General features: G+C 45.1%; 1 protein-coding gene across 2 annotated transcripts in view; it reads right to left on the bottom strand.

Moving 5' to 3' along the window:
• Nucleotides 1–10261: 10261 nt before the first annotated feature.
• Nucleotides 10262–13027, bottom strand: part of LOC126540229 (uncharacterized) — a 78931-nt gene continuing 76165 nt past the window's right edge. Inside the window, exon 8 of one of the 2 annotated variants that reach the window (XM_055075897.2) lies at nucleotides 10262–12967. In XM_055075897.2, the coding sequence (XP_054931872.1) occupies nucleotides 12686–12967 (282 nt within the window). In that variant the 3' untranslated portion in view covers nucleotides 10262–12685. The remainder of the gene's footprint in view (nucleotides 12968–13027) is intronic. The other variant, XM_050187027.3, reaches the window with a different exon arrangement.

Raw genomic sequence — 13027 nt, forward strand, 5'->3', positions numbered from 1 at the left:
CGTCTTAATGTCATCCGCCCACCTAACTTTCTGCCGCCCCCTGCTACGCTTCCCTTCCCTTGGAATCCAGTCCGTAACTCTTAGTGACCATCGGTTATCTTCCCTCCTCATTACATGTCCGGCCCATGCCCATTTCATTTTCTTGATTTCAACTAAGATGTCGTTTACCCGCGTTTGTTGCCTCACCCAATCTGCTCTTTTCTTATCCCTTAACGTTACACCCATCATTCTTCTTTCCATAGCTCGTTGCGTCGTCCTCAGTTTCAGCAGAACCCTTTTCGTAAGCCTCCAGGTTTCTGCCCCATATGTGAGTACTGGTAACACACAGCTGTTGTACACTTTCCTTTTGAGGGATAGTGGCAACCTGCTGTTCATGATTTGAGAATGCCTGCCAAACGCACCCCAACCCATTCTTATTCTTCTCGTTATTTCAGTCTCATGATCCGGATCCGTGGTCACTACCTGCCCTAAGTAGATGTATTCCCTTACCACTTCCAGTGCTTCGCTACCTATCGTAAACTGCTGCTCTCTTCCGAGACTGTTAAACAATACTTTAGTTTTCTGCAGATTAATTTTCAGACCCACCCTTCTGCTTTGCCTCTCCAGGTCAGTGAGCATGCATTGCAATTGGTCTCCTGAGTTACTAAGCAAGGCAATATCATCAGCGAATCGCAAGTTGCTAAGGTATTCTCCATCAACTTTTATCCCCAATTCTTCCCACTCCAGGCCTCTGAATACCTCCTGTAAACATGCTGTGAATAGCATTGGAGATATCGTATCTCCCTGTCTGACGCCTTTCTTTATAGGGATTTTGTTGCTTTCTTTGTGGAGGACTACGGTGGCTGTGGAGCCGCTATAGATATCTTCCAGTATTTTTACATATGGCTCATCTACATCCTGATTCCGTAATGCCTCCATGACTGCTGAGGTTTGGACTGAATCAAACGCTTTCTCGTAATCAATGAAAGCTATATATAAGGGTTGGTTATATTCTGCACATTTCTCTATCACTTGATTGATAGTGTGAATATGGTCTATTGTTGAGTAGCCTTTACGGAATCCTGCCTGGTCCTTTGGTTGACAGAAGTCTAAGGTGTTCCTGATTCTATTTGCGATTACCTTAGTAAATACTTTGTAGGCAACGGACAGTAAGCTGATCGGTCTATAATTTTTCAAGTCTTTGGCGTCCCCTTTCTTATGGATTAGGATTATGTTAGCGTTCTTCCAAGATTCCGGTACGCTCGAGGTTATGAGGCATCGCGTATACAGGGTGGCCAGTTTCTCTAGAACAATCTGACCACCATCCTTCAACAAATCTGCTCTTACCTGATCCTCCCCAGCTGCCTTCCCCCTTTGCATAGCTCCTAAGGCTTTCTTTACTTCTTCTGGCGTTACCTGTGGGATTTCGAATTCCTCTAGGCTATTCTCTCTTCCACTATCGTCGTGGGTGCCACTGGTACTGTATAAATCTCTATAGAACTCCTCAGCCACTTGAACTATCTCATCCATATTAGTAACGATATTGCCGGCTTTGTCTCTTAACGCACACATCTGATTCTTGCCTATTCCTAGTTTCTTCTTCACTGTTTTTAGGCTTCCTCCGTTCCTGAGAGCCTGTTCAATTCTATCCATATTATAGTTCCTTATGTCCGCTGTCTTACGCTTGTTGATTAACTTAGAAAGTTCTGCCAGTTCTATTCTAGCTGTAGGGTTAGAGGCTTTCATGCATTGGCGTTTCTTGATCAGATCTTTCGTCTCCTGCGAAACCTTACTGGTTTCCTGTCTAACGGCGTTACCACCGACTTTTATTGCGCACTCCTTAATGATGCCCATAAGATTGTCGTTCATTGCTTCAACACTAAGGTCCTCTTCCTGAGTTAAAGCCGAATACCTGTTCTGTAGCTTGATCCGGAATTCATCTAGTTTCCCTCTTACCGCTAACTCATTGATTGGCTTCTTATGTACCAGTTTCTTCCGTTCTCTCCTCAAGTCAAGGCTAATTCGAGTTCTTACCATCCTATGGTCACTGCAGCGCACCTTGCCGAGCACGTCTACATCTTGTATGATGCCAGGGTGCGCGCAGAGTATGAAGTCGATTTCATTTCTAGTCTCACCATTCGGGCTCCTCCACGTCCACTTTCGACTAACCCGCTTGCGGAAAAAGGTATTCATTATCCGCATATTATTCTGTTCTGCAAACTCTACTAATAATTCTCCTCTGCTATTCCTAGAGCCTATGCCATATTCCCCCACTGACTTGTCTCCAGCCTGCTTCTTGCCTACCCTGGCATTGAAGTCGCCCATCAGTATAGTGTATTTTGTTTTGACTTTACCCATCGCCGATTCTACGTCTTCATAAAAGCTTTCGACTTCCTGGTCATCATGACTAGATGTAGGAGCGTAGACCTGTACAACCTTCATTTTGTACCTCTTATTAAGTTTCACAACAAGACATGCCACCCTCTCGTTAATGCTATAGAATTCCTGTATGTTACCAGCTATTTCCTTATTAATCAGGAATCCGACTCCTAGTTCTCGTCTCTCCGCTAAGCCCCGGTAACACAGTACATGCCCGCTTTTTAGCACTGTATATGCTTCTTTTGTCCTCCTAACCTCACTGAGCCCTATTATATCCCATTTACTACCCTCTAATTCCTCCAATAACTGCTAGACTCGCCTCACTAGATAGCGTTCTAACGTTAAACGTTGCCAGGTTCAGATTCCAATGGCGGCCTGTCCGGAGCCAGGTATTCTTAGCACCCTCTGCAGCGTCACAGATCTGACCGCCGCCGTGGTCAGTTGCTTCGCGGCTGCTGGGGACTGAGGGCCGGGGTTCGATTGTTGTATTCATATAGGAGGTTGTGGCCAAGTACTGCACCAGGGTGGCCAATCCTGCTCTGGTGAGAGAGTGCGTTAGCGGTTCTGGTCACCGGGATCAGGCCGCACTCCAGGCCTGTTTGTGCAATTTTCTCAACACACGGTTTTTTTTTTGTATTTTCCGGTGGAGAATTGCGCGGCACCGGGATTTGGATCACGGTCCTCTTGCACTGGAGACGGATACTCTACCGTCCCCGTAGGAGTTAAATTAAAAATTAATTTATGGGGTTTTACGTGACAAAACCACTTTCTGATTAGGCACGCCGTAGTGGAGGACTCCGAAAATTTCGACCACCTGGGGTTCTTTAACGTGCACTTAATTCTAAGTACACGGGTGTTTTCGCATTTCGCCCCCATCGAAATGCGGCCGCCGTGGTCGGGGTCCGATCCCGCGACCTCGTGCTCAGCAGTCTAACACCGTAACCACTGAGCAACCACGGCGGGTCCCGCAGGAGTTGTACGCCTCATTTAACCTACAGTGGTGCCCTATTTGATCAGTCAAGGTGGACCAATCTGAGCTCGGTTATACCGCATGGATGGCACTCGGCTAGAGAACCTGGTATTTATGACCTGCACATGTGAGTGTGAGGCCATACATATTTGAAGATGTATATCTTTTTTTTTCTTTTTTTTTAGGAGGGTTCCCGTACAGTGATAAAATAAAGGAAAAGACATTAAAAGAAAGAAAAAAAAGAAAGAAAAAGGGGCGAAAAAAAAGGAACATAACAGGTGATTTGAACTCGTGACCCTTCGATGTTGCCCGGAAAGATAGCTCAGTCGGTTGGTTCGTCAGGCCCCAGGCTACTTTCAAGCGCCACAGCTCCTGCTCCGAGCGTCACACTTACGTGGAAAGAGACTCATGTTGTCCGCGATAGTCGGTTTTTGGAAGGCATACTTTCTAGGAAAAATGGCCGCTCGAGGAGAAGAGCGAACTCGAGCGGCTTTAGAGGCTAGGAAGACTGCCTTAAAATATTTACACTTGAGGGAAAGCTTCGTAAACAAACTATAACACGGCAATCAGCACTCGAATACGACGAGAGAAATTACTGAGACGTAGAAAATTCCCTTGAAAAAAAAATCTGGTTTGCGAGACAAATGCTTGTATGTATTGAACCTCTTAAAAGATGAGGGGGGAAATATGCGCTCACCGAGAGGGCATCTTCAGCACGGGACCACCCCAAGGCACGTTACAGAGATGTGGAGAGCTTCGCGGCCGGAACGAAGCATCCCCTCTCCGCCGGCCAAGAGGGGAAAACGCGCTTTCCGATCGCTCAAGGTTGCGCGGACAAAGCTTAACTCTAGCGTCTAGGAAAAGCTTAACCAGGTGCGATGGCGGCACGCATAGCGTGGGAAGCTAGCCGCCAGAATAACTATACCAAGGACTGCTGCTGACGACGGCGAAATACCTTCGCGTAATTATAATAACCCTAATAGGACTACTTTCCAAAGAAAAAAAAAAGGGAAACGGCCCAGAGGGCTATGCTACGAGAGCTATGACTGATAGTTTTCTATATATATATATATATATATATATATATATGGGATCGCATGCGTGCGCTGTTGCTTTGTCTCTGCGTGTAGTTAGTTGAGAGCCAGTTTAAGGGCGGAGAAGAAGAAAGGAAAGAAAATCAAAAACTGCAGCGCCGTGGTTTTAAAGCGCACCCGTGGTAGAGAAACGGAATGCGATATAAGCGTGCGTAGCCATGATACGCACACGACAAACTGCCTTAAAATATTTTGACTTGAGGGAAAGCTTCGGTAACAAACGATAGCACAGCAATCAGCACTCGAATATAATTATAACCCTAATACTAATTGTAAATATGCATCTCATCTATGGGATCTAATGCGCGCGCTGTTGCTTTGTTCTTTGTGCAGTAGTTAAGAGAGCCAGTTTAAGGGCGGAGAAGAAGGAAGAAAAGGAAAGTCTCTGAAGCAAAATTACAGCGCCGTGGTTTTAAAGCGCACCCGTGGTAGAGAAATGGAAGGCGATATAAGCGTGCGTGGCCATGATACGCACACGACAAACTGCCTTAAAATATTTAGACTTGAGGGAAAGCTTCGTAAACAAACTATAACACGGCAATCAGCACTCGAATACGACGAGAGAAATTACTGAGACGTGGAAAATTCCCTTGAAAAAAATCTGGTTTGTGAGACAAATGCTTGTATGTATTGAACCTCTTAAAAGATGAGGGGGGAAATATGCGCTCACCGAGAGGGCATCTTCAGCACGGGACCACCCCAAGGCACCTTACAGAGATGTGGAGAGCTTCGCGGGCGGAACGAAGCATCCCCTCTCCGCCGGCCAAGAGGGGAAAACGCGCTTTCCGATCGCTCAAGGTTGCGCGGACAAAGCTTAACTCTAGCGTCTAGGAAACGCTTAACCAGGTGCGATGGCGGCACGCATAGCGTGGGAAGCTAGCCGCCAGAATAACTATACCACGGACTGCTGCTGACGACGGCGAAATACCTTCGTGTAATTATAATAACCCTAATAGGTTATTATAATTACACGGAGGTATTTCGCCGTCGTCAGCAGCATTGGCAACGTCTTTATTGACCTGCTCTAATGCTGCACAGGATGTGTAAAGCTTTTTTTATGTAGTGTCCAATGTGAATCTGAACACAAGTGTCCAGTTTTTGTTCCTGCAATCTCATATACTAATCTTTGCCTTGTTTTCTTGCTTCCTGACAGCAGTACAAGTTTTTACATGGACAGTTAACACGAATTTATTGACGACATGCATGGCTGAAACACGGTGATATGCTTTTAAAAATTCCTGTGATATGATGCAAGTGATAGTATTCTCTTGAATTTTCATATCTAGTCATGTGCCAGCAAAGCCTGCTGTACTTGTGGTGTATTCTATGTTGTATTTTCAAATAAAGATGTTGCATTCTGAAGTTAACCTTATACTGCCTGTGGAACTGTCAATTTATACTCAAATTATTTATACAAGCTAACGGTGCCTCCTCCTCAGGCGTTCAAATTGTGTTTTGATCTGTATTTTTGTGAACATTACCGTTACATATTTGCTCAAAAGGTGCCGCACGGGGAGTTTCATTTCGTCAGAAATTCCAAGGGATACTAGTATACTAGTATCATAGTAGCCCTTTGTTGGCTGAAATACAACGATTCAAGTGATTTAAATGAAAGTAAACTTTTGACACCACATTCAGTTGAGCGTTTCTTTTTTTTTTTTCAGAGAATTTCATGTGGGCCCCGTTCTTTACATCGTCCGACAAGCCGGGTGCGGCCTAGCAACGGGGAGGCGCCACCTTGGGTTTTGTTCCAGAAAGGCCAAATCTCCGCATGGTACACCGAGCCGGCTGCCGCCAAACAACAGAGGTGCGTCATTTCCTTCTTTTGCGGTTCTCTCTGATTGCGCCTCTTCTTTCTTGCGCGCTTCTTTTCGCGGTCGGATTAAGCAGCCGACAACCATGCCCGGAGAAACGTGAGCCCTCGCGGAGGACGCCACTCGGCCAGCCTTTTTTGGACACTGTCTTTACACGCGGTTGCGCTTCGAAATAGTTCACCTGTACACCTCGTGTGGTTTCCACAGGAAAGGGTGTCCCTGTGTCTCTCTCAGCCTAAGCAAAAAAAGAAAAAACTGCGTTTTGCTGGCAACTTACGCAAGCCGTAACAACTCTTCGACTGCAATAATATCTAGTCAAAAAATTCTCTAGCTATCACAAAGCGCAAGGAGGAGCGCGGGAGTACAGATCTCCACTTACGAATGGCATAGCAAGTGACAGACGCATACTGTTTTTGGGTACAATTGTGTAGCTGTTTAGCAATAAATGCAGCAAATTTTTGCTTTGCTTATGAGCAACGGCAAGTGTTCAGGCCCTTTACCCGTGCTGTTGCTGTTTTTCTCCTGCACATGCTTTTACGTTTACTGTGTGGATTGTACCAAAGGTATCATTCAGCATGCAGAAATTAAAAAGGAAAATCAGTCAGCTGAAATTCATTTTTTCTTTATTTTCGCATGCTAAATCATACCTTAGGAACAATCCACCGAGTAAACACAAACGTATGTGCAGGAGGATAAAAACCGCAACAGCGCGAGCCAAGGGTCTGAGCACTTGTCGTTGGCAAAGCGAAAATTTGCCTCATTTATTGATTAGCAACTACAGAACTGTAGCCCAAAAGAATATGAGTCTGTCACTTACAATATACTATTCGAAAGTAATGTCTCTGGCTCCCGCGCTCACCTTTGTTGTACTTTTTGGGGTAGTAGGCTGCATTTGGTCTTCGTATTTTTAAGTCAAACAAGAGATGTTGCGGTATGCGTAAGGTCTAGGTTGCCTGCAAAACGCAATGTTTCTTTTTTTTTTACTTAGGTTGAGAGAGACACAGGGACACACTTTGTCCCGAAAACCGCACGAGGTGGACACGTGAACTATTTCAAAGCGCAAGCGCATGTAAAGGCAGCGTCCGGAAAGGACTGGCCGAGGGGCTTCCTCCGCGAAGGCTCACATTTCTCCGTGCACGGTTGTAGTCTGCTTAATCCGGCCGCGGAAAGAAGCGCGCAAGAAAGAAGAGGCGCAAGCAGAAAGAAGAGACGCACCTTTGTTGCTAGGCGACAGCTGCCTGGGCGGAGCATGCGCAGAGCAACGGGCTTTTATGAAACATACCGCAGAAAGAAGCCCGAAAGAAGGAAGAGCCGCGTCCCCGTTGCTAGGCGACACCGGCTCTATATACGGAGCATGCGCAGCGCGGTGTCCATCTGGGACCTCCTGCAAGCCGCATTGTGTGAACGTTTTAATCGTTCAACCGGTATATTGTAAAAGTAACCTTTATATTTAGGCAAAGGCACTCAATACTGTATGCCTATGCTAGAGGTTAAAGTGTTGTAACCTCTAGTTGAGGTGCACGCTTTCTTACCTTTAATAGAAGTTAAATTTGTAAAGGTTGCTGTGTAACTTATAAGTTAAAGGTGCACAAATCTGTGAGAATATACCCCTTTAGTAAACGTTACCGTGCTAAGAGTGTACGACACTGCGGTATACCGATGCGAGAAGGGTCCTCGCCGAAATACGGCAGTTCGGCAGCAGGTGCCGCCGGTTTCGTCGCAGCACTCTTCCATCCTCGGTGAGGACGTCGTACGACCTAGGAAACATGGCCTGCCGCAACACATTAGCTTTTGGGGTCCACGCGCTCTTCCTCACCCGAACGACGTCACCCTTCTGTAGTGGGACCAAGGGCCGCTTGGGGCTATTTGTTTGACGGTGCTTGTGCACCTTCTTTTCAGGACTGCAGCGCAAGTCGAGCAAGGTGGTGCAAAGTGCACGGCCCTGGATGAGCTGTGCAGGGGTTGGGCCACACTTTCTAAAGGTGTGGTCCTGTAAGCAAGAAGTCAAAACATGAAATCTTGATTAAGTCCCATGGTTTCTTTAGGATGCGCTTTACTATTTGCACTCCCTTTTCCGCTAGACCATTTGATTGAGGAAATCCTGGAATCGAGGTGGTATGCTTGAAATCGTATCGCTTTGTAAACGCAGCGAAGTCATAACTTGCGAATTGCGGACCGTTGCCGGTGCATACATTCAATGGCATGCCTTAACGCCCAAAAATGGAACTGGTCGACTCAATGACGCTCCTCGCTGACAAGTATTTGAGCACTTCTATTTCGGGGAAGTTAGACAACGCATCGTATAAAAACAAGTACGATTTCCCACCGTATTGGAAGATGTTGGCGCCCACTCGGTACCAAGGCTTTTTTAGGCACATCGCTCATTTTCAGTGGCTCTGGCTGTTGGCTGTATGCGTATTTCATAAATACACTTCATTTCTTAAAGAACGCCTCGGAGTTCATTCTGGGCTAAAAAACGAGTTGTCGAGCCCTTAATTTCTTCTTGTTGATTCCCATATGGTCGTGATGAACTCTTTCTAGCATCTCCCGTTGCAAGCTAGCTCGTATTATAACCTTGCTGCCCTTGAGCAGAATCCCTCGAACTTCAGACAGTTTGCCCTCGGATGACTTGAGCGGCCCTTCAATTGGAGTGTCGTTGCTCAAACATTTTAGAACGCCGCTTAGATACAGATCGTTCCTCGTTTCTGCTGCCAGTCTCTTCCTGAAGAGATAGCGTTCGCGGACTTAGTTGCGTTGGGCAACGCAGTATTCTTCGAACTTCCTGACCACAGTCGCATAGTCAAGCTTGCTTTTGCCGTCCGCAAACTCAAACGTGCTGTAGATTTCGATGCCTTCTTCGGCTGCGATGCTCAAAAGCAACGCAGCTTTTGCAGACTCCTGTCGAGGTTTGTCGGTTGGCTCCGAGGCTGTCAAGAAAAGATCAAACTCCTGTTTGAAGAGCTGCCAGCGCCTGCTGATAAACGCTGTCAAACGCAGCGGCTCCGGTGGCTTCAGAAATTTCATCCGGCTGGTCGGTGATGCCCGCTGCTACGTCGGCGACGATCACTTCTGACACTTCTGACAGCATGTATCGGCTGTTGCGGCGCCGATGAAACACACCGACACGGTTGCAAGGCAATGAACCACGCGATTTATTGCGAGCTAGATTTATACCCAACTCGGCAGTGCAGGGCAAGGGAGTGACCTCCTCTCCCAGAGAAGATGGATGTACGCGCATGCCCATGGCTTCTGGGGCAATGACTCGGCTACCGTTACACCGCCTGCACGGAGAATGGCCGATCGTGCAGTCATAGCCTCCTTTATTTTTGTAAAAAAAATATAGAGTAGGTGATGATGCAGTCGTTGGAGTGGGTTAGATAGTTTTCATCTATGTAACTGAAATCCACGACAGTGGCACAGTGAACGCTGGATGTTCTTTTCACTACCGCAGACGTCGCACGCAGTGCTGTCAGTCATTTCAATCAATGTCGTGTAAGCCTTCCTGAAAGCCACTCGCTAACACAGCAGAATATCGGCCGAATTTTAGCAAGTTTCAGTTAGAAATGTCGGAAGGTTTCTTCGTTTCACTAACTTCAGGATTTACGGCACTTATAGGCACAGGGATTAACGGTAAACTTAAGACTTTGGCCATTCAACTCCATCGAGTGACATGCTAACCCCAATCATAAGACTCGCCGAATGTTTGTGGAAGCAACCCTCGGTATTAACTTTCACTTGCAACGTCTCTGTGTACTGCTCGTATCTATTGTGAGTTTGAGGCAACGCACTGATAAAACACGGAAATTCGGAGGCCTGTGGATGCAGAGTCAAGAAAAAATTCTCCATAGACGCACTGTTATAATCACAACATAAAGCACGGTTTCCGTCGACACCAGCTGATCTTCGAGGCGACTTCGACTTGAATGAATGCGTACTGTGGGAAAAAGGGTGTCCCAGTAATCACGCACAAAGTTCATTTAAAACTAGCGAAGTCTTGTTTATGTGTGAAACAAATAATCTTTGCAGCAATTACTAGAAGCTCCTTTATTTATTTTTTAGTTATTATCATATACTGCAGCCCAATAAATGGCTATAGCAGGAGTGGGAACAATATACATTGCTATACATTACACTTTAAAAACACAGATATACAAAAAAAATGAATGATCAAAAAGAAGTGCTTTACATGTTAGCGAAGTGCTTACCAGTGATAGCTATAAAATCTCTTAATGATAGTGAACGAATGTTACCGGGCAGATAATTCCAAAGCTCCATTGTACGAGGAAAAAAACTTTACTTGAATGTGTTAGTACGGGCATAAATAGGTGTTATGTTCAAGGCGTGGGAGCTGCGGGTACAACTTGCGTTAGTAAATGTGATATAGTTACAGTCAGGAAGACCAAAGGGGGAGGTATATTTGCATATAAAAGTTTTAAGGCTTCAATGTAATAACGGGAATGTCATTGCTCAATGTTCAAAGACTGTTGAGCTCGTGTTGGTGAGAAACAGCGGCTGAAAGTTTGGCAAATAAAACGGATAAATTTTTCTTGAACGTTATTTAGCGAGCTTATTTCAGTGTTTGTAGGGGAACCAAACGGCAGATGCGTATTCTAGAACAGGGAGAATTAACGCTTTATATAATAGCAGTTTAGTATTGCGGAGGGTCTTAGCTAAAGTGCGGCGCAAATAACCTAATTTTGAGGGATTTCCCGTTTATATTTGATGTGTTTAGACCGAGAAAGATGTTCTGTTAGAATGACGCCTAAGTATTTATAATGAGACACTCTTTTAAGTTGGATGCCATCCAGAGTATAATCGAACGAGAGAGGGCTCCGTTTAATGGCAAATAACATCCTGAGTGTTTTACTACAGTTGATGTTCATTTCCACATTTTTACCAAGAACAGAAAGAGTAAGAGATTGGGCAAGACGGTGGTTCTCATCAATGAAGTTAATAGATTCGTATAATACGCAGTCATCTGCATAAAGTCTGATTTTAGTTGAGGTGCTACGAGTTAAATCACTTATTTATATTAGAAATAATGAAGGGCCTAATACGGGTTCCTGAGAAACGCCTGACGTAACGTCGACAGGAGTTGATTCCACTGAGTTAAAAGAAACAAATTGTGAGCGATAACCAAGAAAACTGGCTATCCAAGAAACAAAAGAGATTAGTGAATATGGCGTAACTTTACAAGTAGAATAAATTTCAGAGTCAGAAGCTTTAGAGAAGTCAATAAAGATGGCATCCACTTGATTACCTATGTCCAGGGTAAACATGGTATCATGAACGAAATCGACTAATTGTGTTACTGTGCTATAACCACGACGGAAAGCATGCTGGGCAGATGTTAGAACATCATTACAGTTAAGGAATTCGATTATATGTTTGTGAGTAATGTGCTCTAACATCTTGCATGACTGGGTTGTGAGAGATATCGGCCTGTAGTTAGAGAGTTGTTTATCGCCTGATTTATACAAAGGCAGGAATTTGGCTGTTTTCCATTTAGTTGGTACTTCACCACAGTATAAGGATTTCTGGAAGGTTACAGTAAGGTACTGAGCTGGGTCCATAGGGAGTACCTTATAAGAAAAGACTTCGGTATACTATCTGAACCGGTACATTTTAGTGTCAACATTCGAGAGTAGGTTTAAGACACCGTCAGAACTTATTACGATATCGCCTAATTTATTAGTTTGTACATCATAATTAACTTTGGGACTACATGGTTATCGAGCGTGAAAACTGATTGGAAGTACGAGTAAAAAGCTTTCCAAACTACGGTGGGGTCATTGGTAATAGCGTCGTTAATCTTGAAAGAGGTACTGCAAGTTGCACTAGGTAAAACTGATTTCCAGTACCTGCGAGGATTTGATTTAGGTAGTATAGGGGAGTTGGACTGAAACATATCAATCTTTAGCATTTTTAGTACGAGTACGAAGTTCCTCCTTGGCTTTTCAAAAGGAACGCGAAGCACAGGATTAGAATTCTTTGATTTACGTGGTCTACCAGCTCCGCATGACAGGTGCAAGATATCCCGGTTAATCCAAGGAAGTATGTTATTTACCTTTCTTGTTTTTAATGGAAAGTAATTATTGATGCAAGATCTCACTGACGACGCAAAACAATCAACAAGACTTTAAACATGACATTCGGTACTGAGTGACAAAAAATGGCCAAAGTTATCTGCCAGAGTATCAGTGATAGAGGCACCCATATTGTCTTGTTTTCTTAAATAATTATTTTTTGATTATCTCTTACACAACTTTCTGATTATTATATTCGCGTTAGATTTGTCAAAGGGGAAGTGTCGATACCCCGTCAAAGGATGAAAGCATGTTCAGTTCGCTCCAGTGCCGAGTCGTGGTTGGTATTGAGAGTTTGTCGCTGAAGAGATTTGATGAGTCCAGGCAGGCTGAATGATGTGGTGAAGGTTTAGAAAAAAAATTTCAAACAACATACGCAAGTGCAATCGCGGCTAATAGTGCACAGATTCCTCGAACAACAAGACCGAGCACACGCCCCGATGTCACGTGATTCACCGGCGATGAGGGTTTTTTCTCTAAGCGTTGTTCTAACGCGTGACCTTCTCGTCGTCTCGGCCGTGGATTCACTCTGCCGAGAGGCAAGGTTCCTGCGGAGCAAGCTGGGAGCGGCGCTGGGCTAGTTTCCGCCGGATCTTGCCGACCTCCACGCCTTCCCAGTGGCTGCTCGTTGGCTTCCGAAAGAACCTGTGACAAGCGTGGATTGAGAAAATTGAAAGTACGACAACCAGCTAGGCAAAAACCTTC

This window comes from Dermacentor andersoni, chromosome 2 (genome assembly GCF_023375885.2).
Source record: "Dermacentor andersoni chromosome 2, qqDerAnde1_hic_scaffold, whole genome shotgun sequence".
NCBI lineage: Eukaryota > Metazoa > Arthropoda > Arachnida > Ixodida > Ixodidae > Dermacentor > Dermacentor andersoni.